The 19,194-nt window shown below is 36.1% G+C and overlaps 1 protein-coding gene across 1 annotated transcript in view; it reads left to right on the forward strand.

The window, feature by feature from the left end:
- The window catches only part of LOC109826384 (E3 ubiquitin-protein ligase ORTHRUS 2-like), an 8,646-nt gene continuing 2,794 nt past the window's right edge, over positions 13,343-19,194 (forward strand). The window contains exons 1-8 of the mRNA XM_020393417.1: positions 13,343-13,630; positions 15,473-16,005; positions 16,162-16,287; positions 16,785-16,884; positions 16,978-17,039; positions 17,972-18,074; positions 18,671-18,797; positions 18,914-19,128. Coding sequence (XP_020249006.1) covers positions 13,343-13,630; positions 15,473-16,005; positions 16,162-16,287; positions 16,785-16,884; positions 16,978-17,039; positions 17,972-18,074; positions 18,671-18,797; positions 18,914-19,128 — 1,554 coding nt within the window. The remainder of the gene's footprint in view (positions 13,631-15,472; positions 16,006-16,161; positions 16,288-16,784; positions 16,885-16,977; positions 17,040-17,971; positions 18,075-18,670; positions 18,798-18,913; positions 19,129-19,194) is intronic.

Here is a 19,194-nt window from a genome sequence, read left to right on the forward strand (position 1 = left end):
CTCTATTCGCTGCCCGACGCAGCTCAACATCGCTGCACAACGCAGCTCAATATCGCTGCACAACGCAGCTCTATTCGCCGCCCGACGCTACTCAACGCAGCTCCAAGGGCTGCCCAACGCAGCTCTATACCGCTGCCAAACGCAGCTTTAATGCAGCTCAGACGCAGCTTCCAAATGCTGCGTTCAAGCTTCCAGACACTGCGTTTGAATGCAGAATTCACGTCAGAACGCGGGCCTGCGTTTGACTCGTTCAAACACGAGCTGAACGGTTCCAAAACCGTTTCCCACGATCTGAGGGGATCACAACTCCACTCAGGAGTGATTTAAGGGGCGGTTACATCCCATTAGCCCCACTTAGGAGCGAATTAAGGGGGCGGTTACACCCCTTAATCCCCTATAAATAACTAAGAAATCAACTTAGTTTAGATCCTTCTTTTTGGGCAGCAAAGAAGAGATCTCGGGCTGGCTTTTGGATCCTTCTCCTTAACAGAAGAGATCCTTAGAGCATTTCTGGAGCTTTGGAGATCGGCAACAAGATCTTCTTTATCCTTGGCTTATAACCGACTTTCGGTTAAATCAACTCTTTCATAGAGTTTTAAACTCGTTCAGAGTTCTCCACAACATCAAATCGTGAGGAGAAGACCACATTCCAGTGAAACAAGACATCGGATCGTCAACGAGAAGCAAACTCGACGCGAGCATTCGAGGGAGGCATCTCATCGCCACCGTGAAGAACCCAGAATTAAACAAAGGGGAGAATCTAGATCATTCTCTTCTCTTTTGTAATCAGGAAATCCAATTGTAACTGAGATTAAAGGAATACAAATCAAATTTTCCTGACCTTGATTTGCTTTATATATTTGTATTGACTATTCACTTTTGATTCTCATGAATTATTCTCTATTGTGTCTTGTATAACTTATAATATACACATCCATTTCCTCATTCAACATTGTTCACACATTTGTCATTACGTGCTATGACCTCATTTCCATATTCCTGTCCTTGGGTTCTTTGTGCGTCACACGTATTTTGAATTCCGAGGACGAAATTTGTTTTAAGGGGGGTAGAATGTAATGACCGTAAAATTGTGATACTAGTTAAAATAAATTTTTGGTATTTTAAAATATTTAATTATAAATTTTAAAAGAGTATTTGTATTTTTCTCGATTTTCTAGAAATTTTCTATGATTTAAAGTCTAAGTTTTATATTTATTTAAATGGTTTTGATATTTATAAATTAATTTAGTGTAATGAAAATTTCTGTGATTTATCCGTTACGTTACTGATACTATTACGTATTATTTTAAATAATACATCATATTATTATTACTATTAAGTATTAATTCTTGTATTTTGTTTAATAATTAATTACTTATTATTTGTGTAAATTATTGTATTATTTTAATTATTACGTATCAGCTGTCGTATTAGCATAACTGGTACGTTTTATCGTGTAGATAATTGTCACATAATTATTTGATTTTAAATGTAAGTAAATATATTTTTATTATTATTTATTCTCGTTTAATTATACAATATGTGTATATTTTGACTATTTCGTATCAACTGTTGTATTAGCACAACATGTACGTTTTTATTTGTAGATAATTATTCCGTAATTGGTTTAATTTTTTTAATACCCATAACTATTTATTTAATTATTTTCGTTTAAATACCTGAACCCATTTGAAAATAATCCAAAGCTGTTGCTCCCCGTCAAACCCCCAACAACCATCCCTCTCATCACGTTTTCTCTCCTCACTTTTCCAAGAAAACTGCTGTCCACGCGCACCGTAAAATTAGACTAAAAAGCTCATCATCAATCATATCTTAATTTTTATCATTAAATTTTTTATTTAAACTCTCACCCAATCTCCTCTCGTGCTCACCCACTCTCTCCCTCTCTCTCTCCTCCATTTCCCAAAACCTCAACGCAGCTCTCTCTCTCTCTCTCTCTCTCGCAAGCTTCCGCCCGCGCTCTCCTCCGACCTCGCAAGCTCCGCCTCCCTCATACCTCGGAACCGATCTCCGACCGCACACCTGAGCCGCCGCCTCTCACCCCGCTCGAAGTCGACATCCCCACAAGCGCAGCACAACTCCACCCAACTCCCCAGATCTACCGACCAGCCCTTCACCGCTGCCCGACCCGCCGTTCGCCGCCTCCTCGACCCAGGCCGCCGCCTGACCACGCTCAGACCCCACAGCCATCGCCAAAGCCCCTGCCCGCAGCCCCATCTTCCTCTCTGGACCAGCCCCTCTCCACCGACAACCCCTCCTCACTGCCTCCAGCCTCACCGCCGCCCTGAGCCGCCGCTCAACTCCTGCAGCGCCCCTCCGAGCCTCTCCACCGAGCTCCTCCTCCGCCTGTCGCGGCCACCAGCCGCCGACAGCGACGCGACCTACCTCGTTTCGTCGCCGCTCGTCGTCGAGCAGCCGCCTCTGCCCAGCAGCGAGCCGCTGCCCCGTCACGCCGCTGCCCGACGTCGACCCGAGTTCGCCGCTGTGTTCCACCCGTGCTCAGTTCAGACCCGCGGACTCGCCCGTCGACGTCGAATCGTTCGACAAAATCCCGAGGAAAGATCACTATTCTTGCTCAGTACAATTTTAGATTGATCACAGATTAATTATGCATACGAACTCGTTACTCGAATAATTACTCGTTATAAATATAGAACTGTCGTGAACATATTGAACTGAGAACTATAACGTATAGAACTGTTGTGAACGAAATGGACTGTGGACAATAACGTATGACCATTCACATTGTAATACATATACTGTGATGACCTACATGGATTTATTTGACGAATGATATTAAAAATAATATTGTGATAATAGATACTGTAAAGATAAAATAAAATAAAATTATTTTAGATTAATTTATAATTTTAAAGAATTTTATTGACAAAATAATCAATAATTACTATTTTGGTGAAAAATCATTTTAGAGTAATTATAATAAACTAATAGAATTTATTTGATAAAAGGATTATTTTAGAATAATTGTAAATAATTTAAAAGAATTTATTTTAGAATAAGTATCAATTTAGAATAATTTTAATAATTTAAGAAAGTTTTATAAAAGGAATTGTTTTAGAACATTTATAAATATTTTTAAAAGATTTATTTTAGAAAAGGGATTATTATGAATTATTCATGATTTATGTTTCTTAATTTTAATTATGTGATATGTTATGATATTGTTGAATATGATTAGTTGTATTTATTACTCTTTGTTACGTTTGAGAACCGTTAGAAATTCATGACTATTGTGGTCTGGTGTGTCCTGTTTAAGACTTAGAAACTTGTGTGTATGTTGACCTAGATAAACAAAAGAGTTGGGATGGGGAAAGTCATGGTTCATGTGATCGGATATGGCTGTTGATTTATCTTTCAGACTCGCACCAGTTAGGTTTGTTTCAAACTGGGGTTGGTTTGATGGACCACAGTGAATGTTTGTTGCGTCACTTTGGTTCGTGAATGTGATATTCACCCGAGTCGGCTGGAGTTTGAACTAGGCCGAATCAGTTTGCGTGGAGTCCTATTGGAAGCACGTAGGGGATTTGTGTAACAATCATATATCCGAGAATATGAATATTAACTCTGTGTGAGATGTGTACAAGTGACCTGTTATAGGATGACTAGTTACATGACCTCGTTACCTGATCGATTTTTGGATTCTTCTGATTACTATATTCTAGTGGTGGATTTTATTTAGATTATTACTATTATTATTATTATTGTTCTTACATTGGTCGTTCGACCGTTTCTACTTTCCTTGTGGGATCTTGTCGTGTGCCATACACGCTGACGTACACCTGTTTTCTCTGGTGTACGTCAGATTTAGAGGACAGACAGGTCCAGTATGATGATGCATTAGAGTAGGAGTATGCCCAGCCGGAGTGTCTTCCAGGTGGAACAGAAGAACAGACGAAAGCTTAGCCTTTTCTTTTACGTAATCACTGATGGACACTAGATTACTTATGTAGTACCTTATCCTTTAGTGTTTCGAGGGACTTAGTTATTTTTGCAGTACTTCCTTCTTATTTTGTTGGACTATGTATTTTCTTATTTTAGTTGGACTGTTTGTAATAAGGGCATGTTTGACCCAAACTTTGTGTCTCGGATGATATTTTAGTTGTGATATGTATATTATTTTGTTCTGAGTTGTTTATTATATTCTCGCTACTGTGACCGGGGACCTGTGCATTCGCTTTATATTTGCTTGACGCTTAGCGTATTAGATTGAGCAGAAGGGGTCTAGTACTTATTTCTCCTCAATCTAATACGTCGCGAGCTTGCTCGCGTCCCGATTCCCTAGTATTTTGGGAAACGGGGCGTGACAAAACAACATTAGGATAACAATGTCTAAGCAATCACAAAGAGCCAACATATGAAGTGAATCAAATAGGAATATTACGGAAGTGATAAGATATCAAATTAGCATGGGAAACTAACTCACAAGAATTTCAAGAAAGTAATCAACCAAACTCTCAAAGACTTGAGAGGAAACAATGAAAGGTTACCTACCAATTATGTCGGGATCCTCTCGGCCAACGAATGAATCCAAGATTCTCTGTCCTATATACATGTATACCCACATGAGATTCTAAACACTATGTCTTTTATAATTTTCTAACTTAAAACTTATTTTATGCTATAAGCTACACTCTAGATGATTATATCCAATATCTCTAACATGCACAACAGCACCAGTAGTGTACATGCAGCAGATTTAGGTGAATGGATGGTATAACGATTGATATCTAAATTACATAAAACTAGTTCTGAATGACTCCATTATGAGTCTAGTTTTATAATAAAAAAATATTACATCAATACATGGTGTATAGTAAGTATTATGCTCTCAGCAAACTATACCTATCAAAACTGTAGCAGAAAAACAGAGATTACTATCTGGAATGAATGATTTATCTCGGGTACTTAACACTATGCAAATAAGCTCAAATTTAGTATATAAGTGATATGATGGATTAGATTCCAAGTCCCATTAGTTTCATTAAATTTTCATTTTTATAATGCATGTTACATGCAAAACAACACAGGGGATAGACTGGAATTGCCAGTACATATACTAGCTATTAGAACTAGGTTTAGACTTACCAAACGTTATTCGAATTAATTCAAACTCACATCAACATAAGGACAATTGAGTCTAGTTCTAGAACAGAAAGAATTTCATGCATGTATGTTATATGTTGAGATATATGGTCTTTACAAAGGTCATAACTCAGGCAGACAGTTTCAGACATATGCATTGGGTTAAACCAAATTTTCAAACTAGTAAATAATTTTAGAATTAAACAAATAAGGTCTCCAATGAAAGGCACGAAAGTTTAGTTTCTAGAAAAGAAATAATTTCATGCATGTATAGTATATGTTGAGATATATGCTTTTTACAAAGGACATAACTCAGGCAGACAGTTTTAGACACATGCATTCAGTTAAACCATATTTTCAAACTAGTAAATGATTTTAGAATTAAACAATTAGGGTCTCAAATGAAAGTCACAAAAGTGTAGTTTCTAGAATAGAAATAATTTCATGCATGTATGATATATGTTGAGATATATTCTCTTTACAAAGGACATAACTCAGGCAGACAATTTCAGACACATGCACTAAGTTAAACCATATTTTCAAACTAGTAAATGATTTTAGAATTAAACAAACAGGATCTCAAATGAAAGCCACGAAAGTTTAATTTCTATAACAGAAATAACTTTATGATATTTTTACTAATAGTGTATCTTGCTAGAATTTTTGCACGAAATTTTATTTCAAGATAAATTAACATGCATGCCCTAAAATGTTACATTCAAGACTTAATCCAAATTAAATTATATAATTCAGTTCTAACATCCTTAATAACAATATGCAACAGAGAATTTTACCTAGGGTTTTGACTTTGCCCCACTTCCTTCACCAAAGTCCTCAGCTACCTTTTTTTTTTCAACTCCTTCTTCTTCAATGTTTAGAGCTTGAGAGATAAAGGCTTATGCCATATATTATTATTATTATTATTATTTATATATATATGAGGAGAGGTGTTGGGCATGTTCATAGGAGAGGGAGGAGGTTTTAAAGAGATTTTTCTTCTTAAAATGGTAAAATGAGAGGTGGAGGGCACATATATATAAGCCCATGTGAAGAGAACTCTTCAATTTGGCCAAAGCTGAGGATTTTTGTGTAAAATTTCATCCACTATCATGGCTGAACTATTTAAATAGCTATGTTAATTAGAGGGTTTCAAATTAGGTATTTAATAATTGGGTTATCTCTAACCAAAGTTTATAGCATGGTTGGTTTAGGTTTATATGCTAAATTTATAAGCATGCTATAACTTCGTTAACTAAATCATAATATAGAAATTAGCTAAGTTAAAATTCTCATGCTAGAAGATTATCTGGGACACAGTGAAGGAAATAATTTACTAATTTATGGATCAGTATCAGTAATGGTATCCGGTCAACAGAAGGAAAAAATGGAATGTTTCAACATTATTGTCACGCCTACGCAATAATCAACAACTCATAGCTGCATGTATCAGATTATGACAATCATCATAGCAATACATAATATATAGTTTTATTTTTTTTTTGGAAAAACATGCTCTGGAAATAGTCAATAGAAAAAACATGAATTGCCATACCCCTGCAATATTACCATTGCTAGTTGCAAATCTGGAAATATGATCATCTCAATAAGTTCCTCATTTCCAAAAGCATGTTCTTAAAAGGTATCTACAATTAAGAATATCGCCACAACACAATTATTGGTATAATCTAACAACAAGTGCTAAAATGAACTTCAGAAGTGCCAACCAGAAGGTAAAATCGTCAAACAAAAGCAAAGGCAATACAGTCATTATAGTACATAATTGTCAAATAAAATATTACCAGCTTAACAGATCTCGATAAATCATGGTAATTATTGCTCCTAAAAAAGAGGTCAATGAACTATAAACCCTTCTTATGTCAGGATCAAAGCTTTGTAGATGTTCTTTCATGAAATCATTAGTTAGAGCCCTTTGTCCATACTCACTCTTGTAATTAAAGTGCCTGGCAGAACTTTCACACTCGAAAGAGCTTGTCAAAGAACATCTCGAGAGTAGCAATAGGATATTGATCTTTATATACAAAGACATAATGAGATAGTTTCTCTGTCCAATTCATATTAATTGTTTTTATAGAAGCTGAGAACCCCTTCACCTCTTCAACCATTTGTTTCATAAGCTCAATATCCATGCTAGTTTTTTGACCCTTGCCTTTGTTCAAATTTTTGGTGGGATTGTTAACATTGGCCACACTAGAAGATGATTGAAAGTTGGTAGAATGAGAATTCTCCTTACCTTGAGACCGAGTTTCATAGTCATCTAGGTCCTCAACTTTTGGATCATTATCATCCTTGTCATCAAGATTAATAGCTCCAGAAGAACTACTAATCTTGCCTGCCACATCCTTGTCATCGTCACCTCTAGCTTGATCATCACCAATGATGATGGAAAGTTCTTGATAGTATTTTAAAGGCTTGTTGATGTAATCTTTAAGCCTGCAGTTGTTCTTATCCTGCACAATGGATTAAATTTTAGTTTTTTTAAAGCATGCAATATTTTTAATTGTTATAACCATGAGGTTGTGGCCTAGATAATGCATCTTATAGGACCCTATAATCATTAGCAGAATCTCCCACCCGGTTAATGCATAAGAGAAAAGCATGTTAGGTGTACAAGCTGCAAGAACATTCTGTGTAACACCTTTACATCCTCAAAATGTAACTAAACTAAGTACTTGTAACATCAATATGAGTACCATCTATCACACCAATGCAATCCTATAAAGTAAATAAAATTTTTTAAGTTAAAACATATAATTTTAATAATGTAACTAAACTAAGTACTTGTAAGGATAGACGATATACCTTTAAATATGGCTAGTGATTAGGATTATTAAGAATCTCTTGTGCCACTTCGCTAGGAGCTTGTTTCATATATCGTCCATGCAAATGAGAAATGGCTTCTAGAACTTTGTTGAAGTACCTACTAACAGTCTCATTGGATCTTGTAAACTAAGACCTTAGAATATGATTTTTAGTTTTATGTCCTAAAATATTCAAAGTCGTAGTAAGTTGCTCATCTATTGTAACGTACCGAGAGAGTCTTGTAATAAACTTTTCCCCCTCATGATCTTCACAAGCTTCATAAAAGGCATCACGACGCATTCTAATATAGTTTTAACAGCTGTCACTAAAACTATTATAGATATGGTTTAAGTATTCAATTCTTTGCTTGTTTTGCTTTATTTTTTTCTTCACCAGGACCCCTATATATACTTCTACGTCTACTTTGCATTCTCCTTAAAAAAGTAAATACTATCACCATAACAGAAAATGCAACCCCTGAGACCATTGTCATAACCGTTTCCTCATCAACTCCGTCACCATCCATCTACAATACCCACAACTATGTTACACACGCAGTTATCAACTATATAAATCATATGCATTTACAGAAAAAATAGACTTACATAATCCCTTTAGCTATACAATATTTTAAATAGCATTAAACTTAGAGTTGTCAAACAATATGAATATTATCAAAAATTTTAAGAGAGGAATTTGGTTGTTACCATCATAGAAAAACAAGAAAAATAATATATTACTGTCTTTCATGATATCACCACATCTTTAATATCATTTGGAGTACAAATACTACTAAGATGATAATTAGTTGATCTAAACAGTTGATACATCATAAGCGCGTAATTAAGTCATAGGTTGTGATATTTAATCTCCCTAATTCTTTATTACTAAATGACAACAGTGATTTAGAGGACTAATTAACTTAAGGAAGTGTCATGTTTCAAGTACTTCTTATGTTAGAATAGTATCTCTATTTATACTGGTGGTATATGGGTAGAACTGTCATTTCGACTGAGCACAGGATAGTGGTAAGTAGGTATGGGTTGGCGGCTGCGTCAGCACCTACTTTATAAGTGTCGCTCGGCGAGTAGAGGAAAAATCACCTTAGTATTAAATGAGAAGTGATCGGGGGCATGGCGGTACCGACGTAGTCCGATGAGTCATGAAGGTTATCAGGGCTAGAGGCAGGATGACGCCTGACAAGCATTAAATACGATGCTGACACGTTGTCAGTGTTAGGTCTCATGTTTATGAGTCTACTATCTAATCTAGTTTTGATGATTAACAAATAATTCCTAACAATGTTTGTCAAGTGTTTGCATTTGATTGTTAGGTATCTTACACAAAGTTTCGAAGTTGGAGGTTGGATGGATTGTGCCTTAACGATGACATTCAACGGAGGTTGGCGGAATATCAGAATGAAGTCTTACAATTCAAAGTCAAATTACACTTCCAAGATTCATCCGCAACCAATACAAGCTTTATTGAAGATCAAATTGTTTGGGTATAGTGTTTTAGGTTTATACTTTGTGTGTTTATACTTAGAGCTCAAAATTCATACACGTACACAATTTTGAGAAAATATTATGTTTTTGGATTATAGACTTAACAGTATGATTTTATATCTTTTCTCAAGTCTGTAAATCTATTTAAAAGTGTTTTAAAACTTGTTTGAAGAAATTTTATCAAAATCAAGTTTTAACATTTTCACATTTTTAAACTGTTTGCAAAATACTTGAGTTTTCACAAATAGGAAATATAATTTAAAAATTCTTTGTCTAACATATTCAATATCATGTTTACAAACATTTCTCCAAGTTTTACAATTTTTAGAGTTGATTTACTATGTTAAATCAATTTTACAAACTCAAGTATTTCAGCAGTTTTTAGAATCTGGAACATCTATTTTAAAATAGTGATTTCTCACAAATAGGAAGTGGTATTGTAGAAATGGCAAAGAAGATCATGAAATTTGGAGTGCACAGGACTAGTCACGGGTCAGTCGACCGAAGTGCATAGGTCGATCGACCGACATACTGTGAAATTACAGGGTGAGAAACCCTGTCGCTGGCCAGTCGATCGAACATACATGTTCGGTTGACCGAAAAGGTGCACAATTACAGGTTTGGATTGCTACGTCTGGCCAGTCAATCGATCATGTATGTGCGGTCAACCGAAGGTATGCTGAGTTACAGGGTGAGAGTTTGGGCTTCTAGCCGGTCGACCAGATGCTCATGCCCGGTAGACCACGTAGCAGTTTTGGGCCCTGTTCATTTCCTGACCTGTTTTGTATTCCTATTTGATATAAATAGGAACACGACATTTCTAGGGTTAAGGGAGTTGAGATTTGAGCATTGTTTTGAGCACTTAGAAAGGGAGAATTTGTGAGGGATTTAAGAGTTTTGTTTGAGGGTTATTTTTGTGAGATTATTAAGTGATTGTAAACCCTATTTGTACTCTCTCTATTAGTGAAATCTTCCCCCTCATTGCCTCGTGGACGTAGGCACATTGCCGAACCACGTAAAATTTGGTATCTTGTTGTGTGGTGCTTGTGTTTGGTTGTTGAGTTATTCTTCTATCTTGTTCGTGTCCTTCGATTCTACTACGTACAATAGGTATTATAGAATTTTTTCCCTCTAAAATGTGTATCTACATGTGTAGAAACTTTTCTCAAAATTTTACAATTTTTGGAGTTGATTTGGTATTTTTAATTGATTTTGTAAAGCCAGCTACGCAAAAAATTCAGGATCTGTCAAATCTGCGTGTGCATGATTTCGGTCGACTGACACACTTCATCCAGTCAACCAGAGACCTAAGTTCGGTCGACCGACACTTGAAATTCAGTCGATCGACTAGAGAGCCATTGCATAACGGCTAGTTTTTTTTCCAAATCTCATTTTTTGGGGTTTTTTGCCTTGTTTTTTATGTTGTTCTTTGGCTTTGGGCTATTGTATTGAGAACATATAAATATCCGCCAGCCCTCAACACTTAGATAGATCTAAAAAAGTTTTAAACAATTTTATAAAGGTTTTAAGGGTGTTTTTGAGTTTGTTTTACAAGTGTTTATGTGGAGAAGTTTTCAGAAGAGGAGGAGATCATTACTTTCGTTTTTGGGCTTCAATCTCAATCTCTCTCACTCTTGATTTTTAGAGAAGTTTTGCTAAACTCAGTGCTGGTTTTATATTTATATTATTTATTTATTATTATTTTTATTAAGTTAGATTTTATATTGAGTTTGCATTTTATTATACTCATTGCTTACACACATAACTCACTTGAGCTTTTGGTATTTTCACGTAGTGTATATTTGAGTTGTGGGGTTTGTAGTATTGAGAGTGAGCATCATTGAGTTCTCATCCATTGTAGAGAACAAACTTATACTTTGATCTTCATTGTGAGATTACATTGTAATACATAAGTACACCGAGAGGAGTGTGTGGTGAGAGACATAGTCAATTCCAAGAGGAGCGGCGTCAGTAGTAAAGCCTAGGGAGAGGGGTAAACCGAGCACTTGAGGAAGGCGATACGCGAGAGGCCAACACTTGAGGGTGTATTGTGTGATTGTATTTGTGTGAGTTATAAAAGTTTTCGGTGAGCTAGAAAACAGATTGTGTGGATTGTAAACGCTTTCGGTGAATATTGAAAACCGATTGTGATAGTGGATATTCTCCTCGTGAGTGAGGAGAGGAGACGTAGGTTGAGGGTGACCGAACTCCGTGATCATATTATATGTTTGTGTTTGACTTGGCGTATTATTCTTGTGCTCATTGCTTATCATATTTCTATATCGCCATTGTCTCATAGTTTATATCGCCCTTTGTTTACTTGTTATCTTTGCATATATCTCATTGTATATCATACTTGCTAGGATATTGTTAATAAGTTTTAATTTGGCATTAATATCGGATGAGATTAGCATATACCCTATTCACCCCCCTCTAGTGTAATTTCAGTCAGTGGGAGAGGCTCGAGGTCGAGGTCGTCCTTTGGCTTGGCCGAAAAGTAACGCCTCTCGAGCCGACCCCGCAAAGTATCGAGTAATTGGTCGAGTGGGCTCGTAGCGAATCGTTTTTGATAAGAGGACCGACAAGTATCACCCTTTGAGTCGTCCTAAGGGGATGTCGACTCGACGGGTCGGCTAAGTCGAGATCCTTGGTACTATTGGCTGCCAATTTGATTGGGACATTGCATATAGAAGTACACCTGTCCGTTGCTGGCAAATGATTGCACTTTGATGATTAAAAACACCATACAAAAATAAACTAAATGCTAATTATTTTTAGATTTTTTGACAAAAGTCGGTGATATTGATGTGATTTTGGGAATCGGTCAAGATAGGCAAATTTTATATACAATATGATTGATTTTGTCTTCCGGTTTAAGAGATATTTTCTTTTCTTCGTGTCCAAGTCAGCAACATAGCCATCCGTGTTTGGCTTGTGATAGTCCTATGCTCCATGAATTTGTGCGCTATTATCCTACATCATAAATGATGGAAAGCGGGGTTAATTTGCAATTTGGTATTTTTAGTTACACTATGAAATCTCAAAGTTTACACCCCTTTTAATTTGGTACTCCAAAATTTACACAATTTTAACTTTGGTACGCTGACGCTCTGTGTTTGGGAGTTCAGTGGGGGAAGGAAAGAAAGGTACAATAATAGGGAAAGGAAGAACAAATATAATATATTTTTTCAGAGTTTAGTGAGGGGAATAGAGAGGAACTTAGTTCATCATGTTTAGAAGTTCTAACTAAGGGAATATAAAGGAAACAATGATTTATAATGAAATGTCAGCTGTTCATTCATAGTGATAGAGAGCCAAATATTAAATCTTTTAAGTTTACTTTTCCTACTCTTTTATACACCCTGTTTCATGGGAAACAAAAGCACAACTTTTTAATGACAATTTTATTTTCCCCACCATTCTTTACATTTCTTGAAAAAACTCCCAAACAGAATCAAAATGTTAACTTCCCTTCCTTTATCCTTGACTACCCCTTGGACCTCATCAAAACATACCGCGTGTCCAAGTGAAAGATGTACAATTTATAGCATTTAAGCGTCTTGGCAAAAAAAAAAAAAAGTTTGGGACATAAAAGTCAAAACCGAAGTGCAATTATATATCCCTGAAAATTACAAAAAGCTGAGGTCATCAAAGGAAATTTTCATTCTGCAATTTCCACCCCCACCTAAAATCCCTTTTTACAAATCCTTCATCTTCCAAAGAAAAATTAACGAAGCGCGCCAGCGAACGAATCAGAGCCAGCGTGAAAATTCAAACCGGGTCCTCTCTTTTCATTTCCCCGCCTCTTTTTTCTCCCCTCTCCTTCTAAAAACCCCCCCAAACCCTTTCTCTCTCTACAAACCCCCAAATCTCTCTCTCTCTCTCTCTCTAAAATGGCGACGGCGAGCGACCTCCCAATAGACGGCGACGAATCCGGCGGTGATCCGGCGGCGACGGCTGATCGCGGCAAATCGGCACGAGCGGGATCGAGATCGCTGGACGGAGAAGGGGGAAGGCGAGGAAGAGCAAGAGCTGATGAGCCGGGAAGTTGGGCGGCCGAGGTTGAGGAAGAGGGAGACGGTGAGAGGAAGGAGAAGGAGAAGGGTGGTGATGTGATGGGGCTTTTCGACGCGAAGTTTAAGTGCTCATTTTGTATGCAGTTGCCTGAGAGACCTGTGACTGTGAGTACTTCTCACACTTTTTAGTAAAATTTGACAATAATTTGGTGGTTTTGATTTTATGTAGGTTGAAAGATGATAATTTTTTTAGTAAATTTAGTAATTGTTCAAGTTGGAATTAATAGACGAGTTTATGGTTGTGTTATTGCTCTTGAGATCTGTTGAAATTTATGGCAAAGCTTGAATTTTGCTGTTATTGGTAGTTCTAGTCTAGGCATTTCATTTGGCAATCTGTTAATTAGAGTCTGCAATTTTACCTTTGTTGGTATTTTTGTAAGTTGATGTTTGTGATTAGTTAGTTTAAGTAAAAATAGCAACTTTGTCCTTTTAAGTTAATTTAATGGACAATAAGAAATTTATGTTTTGAAACGCAGTGCTCTTTTTCTTGTTTTCTTTTTGATATTTTTTAGACTGGCTGGTAACGACTCCTTATGATGCGCATCCATTGAAGTTGGGTTCTGAATATGGATGTCTAGTCACTAGTGTAAAAACTGTAACTTTAATACGTCTGCTCTTGGCAATTTTAGTGTTATTATCAATCTTATTTGTAAAAAGTAAATAACCATTATGTATTAAATGGATAATGAGGAAATCATTGCCAGAAACCACCATTGTAGCATTAATAATTTGCAACCGCACAGCGCACACCCTTTCATCATGAAAGGATAATGAAATGTGAGTACCGACTAAAATTGCTGCTATGTATAAGCAAATATCAGATTCTGGCCTTTCTCTAAGTCCAACTATTAAAAGCGACAAGTTGTCATAGGAACATGCTCTCAGGTTTCAATTCATTTTCTATGGTTTATGCGTTTAACCAACCGATTAATTTAACCGATACACTGAATATGGTTAATATATGAAAGATAACTATCGAACCTTCACTGTCAGTCCTGTTTTTAAGTCAGAATCAGATCGAATATAAATATTGAACCTGATATATTAAATGTGATCAATGTACGAAAGAAAAATAAGTCAACCTTCATATCAGCGTCTATTTTGAGTAAGACTCTGATTGGTTTTGGATATTGTACATTATACATTGAATATGTTTAATATATGAAAGAATAATGAGTCAACCTGCAATATCAGTCTGTTTTTAAGTTAAATAGAAAAGAAGTGATATCAATCTGATTATGATGTTGAATAATGAAATAGTACGCATTCTAATCCATCTCCTAAAGATCACTTGATAGTTGGAAATAAATTTGGATATTTAACTATCTATTTGGATAGCCACATAATTGGTGCCCATCCCAATATTTTCAACGGAAGGATTTTACATATCCATATCTTTTAAAGCATAAATAAGGATTTGGATACATGTTAGAATACTTTTTTCATTTACGCTCAGAACATTGTTACACTCATGCTTGTTGTTTTAGCAAATACTTTCCACGATTTGGACCTATATCACATACAATGTATCTTACTTCAAAATGATCTGACATGAGACTATTCAATAAGCCTAACTTATGTAAATTTAATTTTTTACTGGACATATATTTACGTATTCAACGATATATCATCAGTTTTCTTAACGAATCTAGTAGTCTCTAGCAATCAACATGTGAAGGAAGAAAACTATGTTAGTGATGTTTAATGATTAAAATATAATTGATTTTGCAGAAATTATTTCAAATAATCACTATATTCCATTTCCTAGGATTGGGGCAGTTGCATGATATACACTTATGTGGATTTCCTTTTCCCTAGAATAATCATTATATTCCATTTCCCAGTATTAAGGCAGTTGCATGATATGCACATATGTAGTATTATTTCATATCATCTTCTGCATCAGTTTTAAGTATTCAATCCTTGTTGCTGTTTCTTTTCTTGCAGACGCCCTGTGGTCACAATTTTTGTTTGAAGTGCTTTCAGAAATGGATTGGGCAGGGTAAGCGCACTTGTGCACAATGCCGTGCTCCTATTCCTCAAAAAATGGCATCCCAACCAAGAATTAACTCCGCCCTCGTTGTTGCTATTCGTATGGCAAAGACACAAAAGCCAGCTTCACAATGTGGCTCAACACCTGCATATCATTTTATTGGCAATGAGAACAGGCCTGAGACTGCATTCACTACTGAGCGAGCTAAGAAGGCTGGCAAGGCTAATGCTTGCAGTGGTCAAATATTTGTCACCATTGCTCCAGATCATTTTGGTCCAATCCTTGCAGAGCATGACCCCAAGAGGAAAAGGGGAGTATTGGTAGGGGAGTCGTGGGAGGACAGAATGGAATGCAGGCAATGGGGAGCACATTTTCCACATGTTGCAGGGATTGCAGGACAGTCTACTTATGGGGCTCAGTCTGTTGCCCTTTCTGGAGGATACCAAGATGATGAAGATCATGGGGAGTGGTTCTTGTATACTGGAAGGTAACTCAGCTTTTAAAGCCAATCTGTTAAAAGTTTGATCTTTTTTGACATATCATTATTGTTATATATTTCTTTCCAAAATCTTACTTTGCTTGCTTACTTCTTTTTTCTTACCTTATTATTATCTGATCATTATGCATTTTTTTAAATGAACAGTGGTGGACGAGATCTTAGCGGGAATAAACGAACTAATAAGGATCAGTCCTTTGACCAAAAGTTTGTGAAGCTCAACGAAGCATTGCGTATTAGCTGCAAAAATGGTTACCCTGTCAGAGTAGTGAGGTGTGATGAATGGTTATTTAAAATAGTAAACATATGTTACACTGGCTATTTTTCCGCGTCAAATGACATCAATGTAGATACCCATGAATGTAGATAAATGAATAAGAACTTTCATATTTTCCATATGTTGGATTGTATACAGTTACATTTGCACATTACATTAAATGATATACATTACGTCCAGTGAATTAAGTTATAGGGTCTCTACGCCATTAGTCATGGCCATGATGCTTTGATATCAGCAGCGTACATGCTATATTTTTTTGCTCTGTACCATGAGACAGCTTGCTGTTTTTCATCCGAGTATCTGATTCATGCTATCTTTAAATCTAAGCTGCCATTAAAAGTTTCTGTTCAGGAGCTGTTGATTCTGTAGTGGTGCTTAAGGGGTAATAGGATCTGATTTGGGTTGCTTTTTAATCCTGTATGTTTTGAAAGTTTCTTTATTGTTAGAATAATGCCCCTTAATAGCTTTATTTGTTCCATTCTCTGAGCAGATCCCACAAAGAGAAGCGTTCTTCTTATGCACCTGAAACTGGGGTGCGATATGATGGAATTTACAGGATTGAGAAATGCTGGAGAAAAGTTGGGATTCAAGTATGCTCTTCAGTTCATAACTGGGTGTATTGCATATTTTCTTCTTCATTAAAATGAATGCATGTGCATCACGCAAGTATTTGGGTTCTGTAGGGTTTCAAGGTTTGCAGGTATCTTTTTGTTCGATGTGATAACGAGCCAGCACCTTGGACAAGGTTTGCTCTCTAGCTTCCTTTAATTTTCATTAGGAACTGACTCCTATCATATCTGTTCTCAAACTCTTTTCAGATGTAAATTACTGCTTTATCTCAATGAAGATATTTGATATATATTGAACCAAAATTTAGTTTGAATTTAGATATGTTTTTATCCAACACTAGTTTAATGGCATGAGAGGGTTTTGATGAAAACTTGAAAAAAATGTTAAATTATAAATAGGATGGATAGAGGAAAAAACTTCATTGTTACCTATTGGATTTATCTTGAGCGGGGTGGAAGAAAGACGTCTCACTCATAGGCGTGAACAAATTATGTGTTTTTCTTTGATCATGCATGACACTTTTTGAGAGTGTTGGTATGGTATGACCACCAAAAAGCTTTGAGACTTCCAAAAATAATTCTATGCTGAGCAGTTATTAGAGTAAGGTAGATAAATAAAGACGAAAACTAAACATCAGGTGACCAATGATGGAAATTTTGACAAAATTATGAGGCTATGAGCATACTGCTCAATTTTGGGTAAACTTTGGCAAGTCAAATTTTGGCTACTAAAGAATGAATCAAGGAAAATGGAATCTATCATGTAGTTTAGATCTGTAAATTACTTGGTACTGCTAGCTTTGCCTATTCAATCTTGGTATCTTGTACGCAATTTTAAGGATGTGAAAATCAATTCTTTCTGGACAAGTCTTTGTAGATATTGTGGTACAATATGAAGTACTTGTTTGAACCTTTCATGCTTCTTACTAAGCTTTTATCTTCGGATGTATCTTGTTTCAATTGCTAATGCATTAAAGATCTTGGAACTTTTTGCTTGTCATTAATGGCATTTATCTGCCACATTTCTTTTCCTGTTTAGCATTGCATTAACTAACCTTGTAAAAGGCTTGCATCACTCAAGATTTCTTCCCTTATCAATTTCTTACAGTGACGAACAAGGGGATCGCCCTAGACCTTTGCCTGCAATTAAGGAACTGAAGCAAGCTACTGATATTACAATGAGAAAGGGAAAAGCAGCATGGGACTATGAGGTATGCACACAGTTAATTCCTCTGCTATGCGATACTTCAAGTAAGATGGTATTTTTTCTTTTACCACACTGTAACTGAGTCCCATGATATTCTATTTTCTTTAATATCCAGTGTCTGGGCTCTGCTCTGCGAAAGAATTACACAGGTTTATTAATGAGCAATTGTGTTCTTTCTAGTGGTCAAGGGGCAGAAATGCAAAGGATAATTAGCGAATATATATTCTTATTAAAAATGTGTTCTTGGATTCTATATGAGGAGACTAGGTACCAAGATGTGCTATTGAAATCACATTTTTCTTTGATAAATGATTAAGCCAAAACCAAACTAGAACAAGCCAAAAGTCATTGTTAATAATGTAAACTTGGCCATGAAAGCCATTAAATATTACTATAACTAGTAAATTAGTGTAAATTTGTGAGTTTTGTTTATAGTAGCCTAATAGACAGCATAATCATCCATTGTACCTAGAAATTTCAAAAAACCACCACTATTAATGATTTGTATTTGTACTCAAATTGATATGATAGGCCTTTATGCTGAACTACACAGTTTTAAAGCCTCATTTTGTGCGAGATTAAAACTTCTTCTTTTGTCAGGAGGGATGTCGCTGGAAATGGACTAGACCCCCGCCATCAAGTAGAAAGATTTCAACCACTGAAAGTACAGGAGAAAGAAAAAGAAGAAGAAATGGTCCAAGTACCATTAAGGAAAAACTTCTGAAAGGTATGTTCCTCTCCTAAATTTGCAGTTGTACAATTCTTTGGCAAAATTCATATTTCCTTCCTATTCTTGTTTATGTTTACATAAATAACAAAAGAAAGTACTGGTTAATGTCACAGAATTCAGCTGTCTTATTTGCTGCAAAGTTATGAGTCTTCCTCTTACAACGCCCTGTGCGCACAACTTTTGTAAGCCATGTCTCCTTGATTCATATGCTGATCAATCTTTTTTACGTGAGAGAACACATGGAGGTCGAACCCTTCGGACACAAAAGGTTGTGAAGAAATGTCCATCATGTCCTAACGACATATCAGATTTTTTGCAAAATCCTCAGGTATGTACCCATTGGCATATTTTGAATCGGTTATTACCAAAGTAGCTAGATTTTAGGAATACTGGA

This window comes from Asparagus officinalis, chromosome 10, assembly GCF_001876935.1.
Source record: "Asparagus officinalis chromosome 10, Aspof.V1, whole genome shotgun sequence".
Taxonomy (NCBI): Eukaryota; Viridiplantae; Streptophyta; class Magnoliopsida; order Asparagales; family Asparagaceae; genus Asparagus; species Asparagus officinalis.